Here is a 12,563-nt window from a genome sequence, read left to right as displayed (position 1 = left end):
AGAGTAGTTAGGATTACAATCATGAAGCTGTTGTAATTCTGAACTGTTGTTTCCAAAAGAATCTTCTGTTGTATTAAAGATGAAGTTTTCACTCATGGTTTAGGAGTCACTACTTCTGGGAAGGGCCCATCCAGTTATTCTTCTAAGTCAGAAATGCATGCTCAAAAATCCTTTATAGTATCACTCAGTTAAGTTATGATGGTGTAAACTTCAGAAGAAAGGGAGAAGAAGATAGGAAGCTGAGAGTTAGGACCACAACTTCCCATAGAAAAAGGAAACTCGTAGGAAAGGGTAGGATGGTTCCTATTCCCAGAGCTGATTCCATTGCCATGGGGAAGAAGGATGTGAAGGCTTCAGCACAGGTGAGGAGGAGCAAAGAGGCATCACATGCACTCAACACACTGTGGGTGTCCTCATGGTATAGACTGCTAATACACACATACCACAGGTAAAAGGAGTACACGAAGCATGGATTACCAGTTGACTTCCCAGGATCTAATGTGTGCTATGGACTCTTCCTGGTAGGAAAGTACATGAACCTAGGTCAAAGACACCCTGTGTATGGTCATGGCCGATGTCTACTGTTTAGTGTGAATTACTTATGCCTTCATTTATGAATGATTTCTTGATATCTGTCCATGGACTAGGAGTTTGTAAATAGCACATTGTCTGTGTTCCCAGAAATTCCCTGCAGATCCAAAAAGAGAAGGCTTCCTGTCCCACACAGTTTGGCCTTTTGTCCCCAGGTGATGAGAACCAATGTGTACACGAAAGTCTGTGATGGGGGGGTGCTATTTCCACATCTTCCACACCCACACCACCATGACATCGTGGTTCAAAGGCAGCTGGGGGCAAGAAAATCTGAAGAAAGTCTTATCTCCAACAAACAACTCAGATAAAACCTTGTTAAAACATTTTCAAGCTTTTTAGGTGAGGGTTTTATTGACAGGCCAAATCTGATGTAAAGAAATACTTCAAACCCAAGGAAACCATTTCAAGATCCCCTCAGGTAAGGGGGAGGAGAGGAGAAAACAGGCAGCTTGCTCCTAAGAGTGAAGAAGCATCCTCAGGTTGCCATTGGGCAGCCAGGCTTTTGAAAAGTTCACCAAGCAAATGGACACATTTCTTGACATGTCCCTGGCTGGACAACTTGGTTGTTTGACCAATGTTGATTAGGAATTAATAAGTTCACCACTGTTAGTTTCTATAGACAAGTAAGCAGGAAGAAGAAAGGCTTTTAATAATACAGTCCTCAGTAGAGATTGGAAAATAAAATAAATAAGATCATAATGAATATTTCCAATACCATTGACCTCTTTCTCTAGACCCTCCCCCAATACCAATTAGACTTAAATTAGGCTTCCTAATTGTATCTTGGACCTCCTGTAGCGTTTTCTCATATTTCCTAGATTTGAATTGACTCGTTTTCTGTCCTTTTTGTATAACAACTAAATTATCTTCAACCTCGGAAATTCTCTGTTCTGCATTGTCCAACCTGCTATCAAAACTATCTACTTTATTCTTCATCTCCCTTGCTTCTAATTGCTCATTTTTTGCCTTGCATCATTGGTTTAGATCATGTATGGATTTCTTTAGCTCCTTGATTTCCATTTGAGTGGTTAGCTCAGCAGCTTTATTCTCTTTGGACATTTGTTAGAGTTCTGTCATCTTTTTGTTTGTGGATTCTATGAATTCATCCATTTTTCTTTGAAAAACCTTTATTATGGCCTCCTTTATGGCTTCCCCTTTTGCACATATCACCTTGCTTAGGATTTCATCCTGTTTATCTGTGGCTTCCTCCCTTATCTCTTTCTTTATGTTTTCACATTTTTCATTAATGATGTTTACCAATTGCATTTGTCCAGCACAACAATGTTCATTGCAGCACTATTTACCATAACAAAGATATGGAACTAACCTAGATGTCCCTCAGTTGATGAGGGGATCAACAAGATGTGGTATTTGTACACAATGGAATTCTATGCTGCTGTCAGAAAAAATGACATTGCCCCATTTGTTAGGAAATGGAAAGACTTAGAAAAGATCATATTAAGTGAAGTAAGCCAGACTCAAAGGCACTTAGGCTCAATGGTTTCCCTCATTTGTCATAATCAGCAGAAACCTTGGGCTCTCCTAGCAGAGATTTGCAATAGAGCAAATCCTTGATACAAAAGGCCATATAGTAGGATGCTGAATAAAAGGATTTCTAGGATATAGAAACATAAGCCATATAATGAATGATTGTTGTTCTTAAGGTACTATGTTATCTCTCATCTCTTTTGCTGTCTCTTGGGTATCTCATATTGTTACAGTATCTCACTTCGTTACCGATATATTGGATTTATTTGTATTTGGTTATTTGAAATTGGATAGGGAACAGGGGAAAATAAGATGAGGGGCGGGGGTGGGGGGGAGGGAAATGGGGACCAAGACATGTGAAAGGGTATCAATGTATGGGAATTAATGCACCATCTATCTGGCAAATACCATGTAATCCTTCTATTAATTACAATAAAAATATATGAAAAAAATCATAATGAATAAGCCACAAACAACATAAACAAATTAATAACAAGGGAACAAATTGTCTCCTTCTGCTTTTTGGTTTTGTTTATTGCCAGTCCTGGAGCTTAAATTCAGGACCTTGCACATTCTCCCTCCGTCTCTGTCTCTCTGTCTCTGTCTCTCTCTCTCTGTCTCTTTCTCTCTCTCTCTCTGTCTGGCTCTCTCTTGCTCTCTCTCTGGCTCTCTCTCTCTCTCTCTGGCTCTCTCTCTCTCTGTCTGGCTCTCTCTTGCTCTCTCTCTGGCTCTCTCTCTCTCTCTCTGGCTCTCTCTCTCTGTCTCTCTCCGTGTCTGTCTCTCTATCTCTCTATGTCTCTCTCTGTCTCTTTCTCTGTCTCTCTCTCTCTCTATGTCTCTCTCTCTCTCTGGTGCCCCCCTCTCTCTCCCTCCCTCCCTCACTCACTCTCTCTTCTTTTCTTCTTCTTCTTCTTCTTCTTCTTCTTCTTCTTCTTCTTCTTCTTCTTCTTCTTCTTCTTCTTCCTCTCTCTCTCTCTCTCTCTCTCTCTCTCTCTCTCTCTCTCTCTCTCTCTCTCTCTCTCTCTCTCTTTCTCTCTCGGCCTGGGCACTGTACTTGGACACTTTTTTAGCTAAGGCTAGTTCTCTGCCACATGAGCCACAGTTATTTCTGGCTTTTAATATATATAGGGTACCAAGGAATTGAACAAAGGGCCTTGTACATGCTAGGCAAGCACTTTACCACTAGACCAACTCCCGATCCCTGTCCTTGGGCTTTCTCAAGGATACACTTATATGTAACACTTGAACCTCAGCACCACTTCGAGATTTTTCTATGTATGTGGTAACAGAGGAATCAAACTCAGGTCATTGTGAATGCTAGGCAAACACTCTGCAACTAGGCCAAACTCTCAGCACTCTGTTTTTATTTTTTCAACATAATTTTCTCAGCTGAGAGAATCCAGCCAGATTTCTTCCCATCCTATATAGTTCTGAAAATCAGATAGGTACTATTATTGTTCTGGATTTCCTGGAGAAATGCAAACTTAAAGGACAAATAATTATTAAGAACAATCAAAACAATCAAGAACTTAGGAAAATGGAGCAGTGAATGAGGGTGTTTGTGTGCTTTTCAGGTCATGAAATAGTTTTTTTTCTGGAAGAGTGACTCACGAAAGAGGATTATAGAAGCCGTATGTCCTTTTTTTCCTGAGGTCATTGCCTGAAGAAGTGTGGCACGGTGTGTGCAGGAAATCTGTAGTCATAATGGATCATCTAGGCCCTCAGGAAACTTTGAGTCAGTTCTCCAAGGAATGCATACTGACAGAAGTCCTACTTTTGCTTGTTTATCATGGTTGTTGGACTTTCTACCTGATTAAACCTTACTTCATCTCATACACAAAATGCCAACGATTTTGAACATATTTCATTTAAGATTATAACCTGTTCAAACTGAATTTGCTAGAGAAAAGAGGATAGCTTCCCCCCACCCCAAAAGTAAACAAATAAACATTAATACTTAAGGGCTACCAGGAACTAAACAATCTTAAGAAGCATAAATCTAGAGCCAGGAGCATGGCCTAGTGATAGAGTGCTTTCCTAGCCTGCAGAGACCCTGGGTTTGATTCCTCAGTACCACATACACAGAAAAACCAGAAGTGGTACTGTGGCTCAAGTTGTAAAGTGCCAGTTTGAAAGAGCTTGAGGACAGTGCCTAGACCCTGAGTTCAAGCCCAGGACTGGTAAAAAAACAATTATTTAAAAAATCACAACCCTAGCAGGGTATGGTTGCTCATGCCTATATTCCTAGCTATTCAGGAGGCTGAGATCTGATGATGAGAGTACAAAGCCACCCCGGGCACTAAAGACCATGAGACTCATCTCAAATTAACCAGTAGAAAACCAGTTATGCTGTGACTCCAGTGGTATGGCAGTATTCTTGAGCTGAAGAGATCTGGGACAAGGCATAGGCCCAGGGTTCAATCCCCACAACTGATGAAAAAAAGAGAAAAAAAAACCTTAAACGTACAAATGAAAGATAAGGCTAAAAACATCCTGCAAAAGAATGGAGACAAAGAGCCAGGAGTGTGGCTCAGTGGTGTAGTGCTTACCTAGCATTTAGGAAGTCCTGGTTACTGGATACCACAAACATAAAAAAATGCTTGTAGAGGTGTTCTGGTTCAAGTGGGAGAGCACTAGTCTTAAGAAGCTCAAGGGCAATGTGCAGACTGTGAGTTCAAGTGGCAGCACTGGCAAAAATTTAAATGTTTTCTCTACCAGACGTGGGTCTTGAACTCAGGGCCTGAGCACTGTTGTTGGACTTTTCTCAAGGCTAGAGCTCTATCACATGAGGCAAAGCATCACTTCCAACTTCTTTGTATGTATGTGGTACTGAGGAATAGAACTCAGGTCTTCATGCATGCTAGGAAAGCACTATACGACTATGACAAATGCCTGGCCCAAAAAAATGGATAAAAATCATAAAAAAATAATAAACTGAGACAAAGAGGTGGACTTAGGTTGTAGGACTTTCTGTTTGTTTTTTTTTTTCTAGTAGTATTTGTGGTCATGTCTGTTATTGCAAAAAGTACACTGATGTATCTGTACAACACAGAAAGGTGCTGGCTTTTATTAATCACTTTCTTTTATGGATTTTTAAAATGAAATATTTCTTACAAAAGACATCAATAATATTAAGTATAAATTAGAAATAACAACCACCATTGAACATTTCCTCTCTCTCCAGTATGAATAACTGACAAAGGACATCATTCATTCCACTAAACTTTCTCTCAATTCTCATCTAATTAATGAAGTAGAAGTACACAGGGCTTGCAAAAGCCAAGCAGGATATTTGTGCAGGAAGTCAAACAAAGCCAGGTGCTGGGAAGCCATTGGTTGTCTCCTGAGCAGGGCCCACAGAGCCATGGCTTGAAAAGAGGAATGGAGAGAGATCCTCCCATCACAGCTGCTCTGACCTGAAGGAGGACTAGTGCCTGGAGCATGATGAAGACTCTCCTAATCACCCTTCTCTGTGGCCTGACTTATGCCCAGAATGAAGATTTCCAACCTGAACAGGTACCATGGGTACAATTATCTGTAAATGTATCTGTCTGTCAGTATCTCACTCCATCTTTAGTTTCTATGCATATGTCAGAGTTTTTGAACCCACAAGTCCATTTCTGAGATGATCATTCTGTACTCAACCATTCTATGGACATGGGACAATGAATATTCAAAAATATCAGAGCAGGAGGGGAGGAAGTTGTGGGGTTGGCAGGATCTCTGAAGCAGTGGAGATTGCTTTCTGATTGTTTTTGAAAGTTGGTGGTGACCTTTTGTGTTCATATTTTGTATGTATGTATGTATGTATGTATGTATGTATGTATGTATGTATGCATGCATGCATGCATGTATGTATGCATGTATGCATGTATGTATTGTGTATGTATATGTATATATTATTCTGTCTGCCAACCTAACCACCTACATACAACTTGATTACAGTTTTTTTTGCCAGTCTCAGGGCTTGAACAGGGGGCCTGAACACTGTCCTTGACCTTTACTCAAGGCTAGGACTCTATCACTTTATCCACAACACCACTTCCAGGTCTCTGTGAGAGTGATACTGAGGAATCAAGCTCAGGTCTTCTTGCATGCTAGGGACACATTATACCCCATGCCATACTCCAGGCCATACCACCTATTATCTACCTACCTACCTATTTTCTATCTCTGTATCTCTCTGCCTATGTACCTATAGCTATATATCTTCCTATCTATTGATGATCTATATACCTACCTTGCTTTCTACTATCTGTCTATATACCTGCCTACTATCTATCTGTGTACAAATTTATGTATCTACATATGTGTGTATGTACATATATACGTATGTATGCATGTTCATATATATAAGTTCATATATATGTATATATGTATGAAGTATGTATGTGTCTATCTATCTATCTATATCTATCAACCTATCTTCATCTATCTATCCATCCATCCTAGTAACATTTTGCCAGTCCTAAAGCTTGGGGCCTGCATATTGGCCCTAAGCCTCTGTTCTCGAGGCAAGTATTCTACAGTTTAGTCAGAGCTCCACTCCTGGCTTTTTTCTGAGTAGGTTATTGGAAATAGGAGTCTCACAAGGGCTTGCAAGGGGCTGGCTTTGAACCCCAAACATCAAAACTCAGCTTCCAGAATACCTAGGATGACAGGCAGGAGCCACCTCTGATCAGATTGGTCTTGGCCCTCAGTGTGAGGATCAGGTTGTTATCTCCCAGAGACAGGAGATGTGGATTCCCAAGTGACACAGGGTCTAGGCAGCCACACATGTTGTTAGTGGGGGAGGCTGAGGCGTCATCCTCTCACCTACCCAATGGCATCTTTCTCTTGCAGTCAGGGGCTTGGCGTACCTATGTCCTAGCATCAAACAACTCGGAGTTAATCAAAGAAGGTGGAATACTGAGAGTCTTTTACCGTAGCATGAGCTGCGAGGGATTGTGTGATGAGATAAGCAACAGGTTCTACGTCAAGTGAGTAACAATACTTACACACATCTGCGTCTTCTAAATTTTCATTTTCATAGAGCACAGAGATGGTTAAATTTCAAAATGTATGTCCATGGGATTCATCGGTGGATGAATTAACTCACTAAACACCTATGTGAAAATCACACTTGGTAGGTAAGAAGGCTCCAGTAGTTTAGCACCCAGAAGTGAATCCCAGTCATTCCTCATAGATAAGCTAACCCGAAACAGGTGGCTCCTGCCTGTAAACTTAGGAAAATGTAGACTGACGACAGTAGTTCAAAGTCATCCTCTGCAGAAAATTAATGACACTTTCACCTGGCACTGTCTCTGAGTCTCTCTGTTCTCAGGTTGGCACTCTATCACTTCAGTCACAACACCACATCTGTATTTTCTGTGTATGTGATATTGAGGATTCAAACTCAGAGCTTCCTGCATGCTAGGCTAGGCCATGCTCCTGACCCCTGACAGACTATTTTGCTATTGTGATTGGTGGTAAGGCTTCAACTCAGGGCCTGGGTACTGTACCTGAGCTTTTACCTTCAAGGCTAATGTTCTGTCAGTCTGAGCCATTGCACCTCGGTGGTTCACTGCAGATAAGAATCTGAGTGACTTTCCTGTCTTGGGACTCCTTTTAACATACTATCATCAAATCTCATCTAGAATGACTGGTGTGAGCCACTCACATCTGACAGACACATTTTGACACACAGCAATCATTCATTAATCAACAAGGAATGACTCCCCTCATCACACAGAAATAAATCCCACATAATTGCCCAGGGAAGAAACTTTGTACACTACAAGCAAACCAGCAAAAGTATTGAGCACCAGTGGCTCATGCTTGTCATCTTAGCTATACTGTACGTAGAAATGCCCATAGTTCAAAACCAGCATGGGCAGGAATATCTATGAGACACTTATCTCCAATGAACCAACAGAAACCTGGAAGTAAATCTGTGGCTCAAGTGGTAGAGAATCAAACAAGGGAAGTCTTCTCACCTGCATTGTAGCATTTGGAGTTTTGATATATGGATAAGTTGTGGGTATGGGTGGATTAGAACACAGAACTGGTCCACAGAGTGTGTCTTCTTGTGTTTATCTCCCTCAGGCAGGAGGAAGAGTGCCTGGAATACACAGTGGTGGCAGAAAGAATTAATAAATCCATCTACAAAGGAGTTTGTGAGTAGCCAGGGAATGGTAGAAGATTCATAGAAGAATTCAGACTGCCTATTACTTCCTAACACATACCCCAATCGCCCAGATCAAAGGGTTGTGATTTTTAAATAATTTCTGTTCAGGGTCACGTGGAGAATTCGAAAATGAAGCTGAAACCTTGAGATACATAGTCAGCAATGTTTGATTTTTCTTTCAAATCTGCCATGTTTCTTTCCAAACTATGAAGGGATGATTCTCTAGATCTTTCCCAGAGTCCCAACACTGAGCACGTTTGGAAAATAGATTGCACTCGTTCCATATATAATTTTTTAACAGTGATTGACATTGGTTGATTTGAAATGGATGGCAGGAGTGATGGAGTTGAAATGGACTGAGACGTCCAGGAATTCCTTCAGGGCAGGTGTTTATCTGGCAGCCACCAAGTCATTCCCACTTCAGAAATACAAAAGGATGCATACCATTATTAGCATGTCCTAAGACACATATGCCAAATAATCATTAAATCGAAAATAAAGAGAGCATCAATATTCTACCTGAAATGTAACATTAGTGTTAGTTATGCTGACTAAATAACAATTAATTTCCTCAGTAGGAAGAAGAATGAGTTAGCAGTAGAGAATTATTGTTATTTTGCAATGTATCCTTCTTTTAGATACATGTAATAAAAACATACCTATACACACATATGTGTATATATTATGTATACATTTAAATATATGTCTATGTATATGTGTGTATTTGTGTGTATTATTGTACATATGCAAATAGGCCTATATGCATACACGTATACACATGCATGTATACACATATAGTATATACATTGCATACACACATGCACAAACATACATAAATATATTTTACATGTGTGTTTCCATGTATGCATCTCTCTGTGTCTAAATAAACTTGCATATAATTACATTAGCATTAATGTATATATAAAATTTACATGTATGTAAAGGAAGGATAAACCATTTGATTGTAAAAATTCTGATTGTTTCAACAAAAAATTTATTGTCAGGGTAATGTATAGAGGGGTTACAGTTACATTCACCAGATAGTAGGTGCATTACTTCTCACACATTGATATCCCTTTTCATGTTTTGTCCCCATTTCCTCCTCCCATCTACTCCCAATCATCTTGTCTTCCCCCAACCCTTTCCTATTTTAAATAAATAAATGTGTATACATTATACCAGGTAATAAAGTCAGATGCAGTAACAATAGGAGATTAATCAAAGGACATAAAAAGAAGAGGAATAATACAGTACATTAAGAACAATAATCACAAAAGATGAAACTCTTGTTCCCATATCTTAGAGTTCCTATATGACCTTATGTATCTAGATTTTGAGCTATTGTAATCTATTTCTAGGAGAGTCCTAGCAGCGTGTTCTCATTATAACAAATGAGGGAAAACATTGAGCCTATATTCCATGGGTCTGGCTTACTTCACTTAATATGGTTTTTTCCAAGTCCCTTCATTTCCTTAAAATGGAGTATTGTCATTATTTCTGATGGTGGCATAGAATTCTATTGTGCATAAGTATCACATCTTCTTGATTGAATCATCTACTAAAGGGCATATGGTTTGGTTCCATATCTTCGCTATGGGAAATAGTGGTGCAATGAACCTAGTTGTGCCAGTGACTTTAGCGTGTTCTTCTTTCTGGATATTTTGGTAAAAGACAAAGAATGGAATTGCTGGGTCATAGGGGAGCTCTGTGTTTCGTCTTTAGAGAAAGAATCATTCTGCTTTCCAGATGGTTGAAAGTTCACACTCCCACCGACAGTGTAGTAGTGATCCGTCCTTGCCACATCCCAAGCATTATCTGTTGTTATATCTTGATCATGGCCATTCTAACTGGGGTGAGGTAGAATCTCAAGGTTGTTTGATGTGCATTTCTTTTTGGCCAAGATGTGGAGCATTTCTTCATGTGTCTATAGGCCTTCTTATTGCTTCTTGAGAGAAGTCGCTTTTTAGATCTTTGACCCATCTTTCAATAGGATGGTTGTTCCTTTGAAGATTTGTTTTGGAGAGATTCTATTTATTGAGCTACACATATATTTTAGATATGCGGCCCTTCTCTGTATGAATGGTGAAGATCTTCTCCCACTCTATGAGCATTCTATTTAACTTGATAGCTATGTCCTTTGCCATGAAGGAGCTCTGCATTTTAAAGCAGTCCCATTGTTCCAAACTTTCTTTAATTTGTTTTGTTTCTGCATCATTTCTGCGTTGTCAGTTCTGTGGATTGAACTCAGGACTTAGGCTTGGTTCCTCAGCTTTTATTTAATTAATGAATTTATTTGGCCTGTTCTTGGGCCTGACCCTGGGCCATCGGTACTGTCCCTCAGCTTTTTTTTTTTATCTGGCCTGCTCATGGGATTGAACTTAGGTCCTGGGCACTGTTCCTGCTCCTCTTTGTGTTCCTTGCTAAGAGCTCTACCAGAGCACAACTTGCAGCTTTTTCTGTTTATGTGGTACTGAGGAATGGAATCCAGGGCTTTATGTGTGATAAGCAAACACTCTATCACTAGGACATGCTCTGGGCCTAAAATTTGAATTTTTTAAAAAATACAGAATATTTGAGTATCATCAGCAACATTCTCCCCTAGACTCTCCAGTGTGTACATAGAACATTCCATTTGTTGAGCTATAGGGATTCAAGAGGAGGCAGGTGTTAAATCCACACCCGGTAATTGGGATGGAAAAGTCTCTATCACCCACTGAATGAAATAGCCTTCCATCAAACAGAACCAACAGTCAATTACACTGAATCTTGAAATATTGCTTTTGCATTGACAGTTGAAGGAGATAATTATTTCTATAGCATCAGAAATACTGGTGATTTCCTGGTGTATAAAAAGTTCAATCAGGATGAGGACGGAAATGTCACAAAGGTGATTTTGGTGGTAGGTAAGTTGGGGCCCTCCTGTCTTTAGAGATAAGCAAGGTTCATGCTCCCTCCTGGTGTATCACAGAGCTGTGGGAACTGTGTTCATTTCCTTATGTGTATACATGGTGGGCATCATTGATCTTCCTGGGATGACATTGGAGGATATTGAGAGTGAACTTGGGGATCACATCTGTCATCCCAGCTTCCCCGGAAGATGAGTTGTGAGGATCACAGTTCAAAACCAGCCGGGGCAGGAAAGCCTGTGAGACTCTTATGTACAATAAATCACCAGGACAGGCAAAGTGGCGTTTTGGCTCACAGTGGTGGAGAGCCTTGGGTATAATGAGGTCAAAGACAGCACCTAAGCCCTGAATTCAAGCCCTAGGACAGGGAAAAATGAAATAAAATAAGACGAAATACAGAAATAGGGGAGGGCATTGCAGCATACGATCTGGGATGATAATCAACAATATTCTCACAGAAGGGGCCACTTTCTCCTTGTAGGAAAACCAGGCAGCATTCCCACTGAAGAGCAAAAGGAAGAGCTACAAAGAATTCTGAAAGAAAACCACCTCTCAAGAGATAATGTTCAATATGTTCTGGAAGCAGGTGAATCACCACCCTCCTTTCTACCCACTGCATACTGGGAAGACCCTGGGTAATAATCCTTATCCTCTGTGGAGGTTTGATGCTCAGGGGACTGTCTGTCCTTAGAAACTGAGGAGATGGCAGAAACTCCTGGAATGTGTCCTCTGACCTTGGTTGCCTCCATCTTTCTCTCTTTTCAGATGATTGTCCAGCCTAGGGACATTTCTGGGTGAGTAGAGATGGAAACATGTAAAGCCCTGATGCCCTCATGAGCTCTTCTCTGCCCAGGGCCTGAGTAATCATCCAGAGACAAATATTCCCATCTGAAGAGTGGCAGACACTTCAGTTTGTGTCATATAGAGTTTTAATATAAATCCCTGAAAAGATGCCACAGGTCTTGTGTTAATGATAGTAACTTTAATGATATTTCCTAAATTAGTCGTTGCTGTTATAAAGCAGGAGCTACCATGGAATAATGGAAGTTTCTTCATTGAACAGTTTCATTTTGCTATCAAAAAATAGTAGTTTAGTACTGTTAATAAACTAGGACTTGATTAAAAAGTAGGAGATATATAGGGTGGTAGGGAGGTATGTAGATAGACAGATAAATAAATATACAGATATTTAAATTTTTGCTAAGCATGACCCAACGGGTCTCAAATACTTGGTTATCTTTCCTCTGTCCCTGGGTTTGCTGGGATCCCAATCAACGCTTTCATGGGATTTTATAATTATATTTACAATGTCATTTGTGCGTTGGAGTTGGTATCAGACCTCACTTGTTTCCTTTGTCTTCTCTGACAACCTCGCAGATGCTGGGGACATTGGGAGGACAGGGACACCATTC

General features: G+C 40.2%; 1 protein-coding gene across 1 annotated transcript; it reads left to right on the top strand.

The window, feature by feature from the left end:
• Window positions 1-296: 296 nt before the first annotated feature.
• LOC150064855 (odorant-binding protein-like) lies at window positions 297-11,790 on the top strand. Its single transcript, XM_090329274.1, has 5 exons — window positions 297-362; window positions 6,922-7,058; window positions 8,164-8,234; window positions 11,038-11,148; window positions 11,633-11,790. The coding sequence occupies exons 1-5, from the start codon at window positions 297-299 to the stop codon at window positions 11,788-11,790; spliced, it is 543 nt and encodes a 180-aa protein (XP_090185400.1).
• Window positions 11,791-12,563: the final 773 nt, after the last annotated feature.

The sequence above is a fragment of the Megascapheus bottae genome, chromosome 3 (genome assembly GCF_031878675.1).
Source record: "Megascapheus bottae isolate mThoBot1 chromosome 3, mThoBot2.hap1, whole genome shotgun sequence".
NCBI classification, from domain to species: domain Eukaryota; kingdom Metazoa; phylum Chordata; class Mammalia; order Rodentia; family Geomyidae; genus Megascapheus; species Megascapheus bottae.
Note: the sequence above shows the minus strand (reverse complement) of the source record. Positions and strands in the feature narration are given on the sequence as shown.

Excerpts from the sequence above, each read along its gene's own strand:
- LOC150064855 (XM_090329274.1), top strand. The coding sequence starts at position 297 with ATGGTTCCTATTCCCAGAGCTGATTCCATTGCCATGGGGAAGAAGGAT. Across the intron at positions 363-6,921 it reads ATGTGAAGGCTTCAGCACAG|TCAGGGGCTTGGCGTACCTA; the intron begins GTGAGGAGGAGC and ends TTTCTCTTGCAG. Across the intron at positions 11,149-11,632 it reads AAAGGTGATTTTGGTGGTAG|GAAAACCAGGCAGCATTCCC; the intron begins GTAAGTTGGGGC and ends TTCTCCTTGTAG.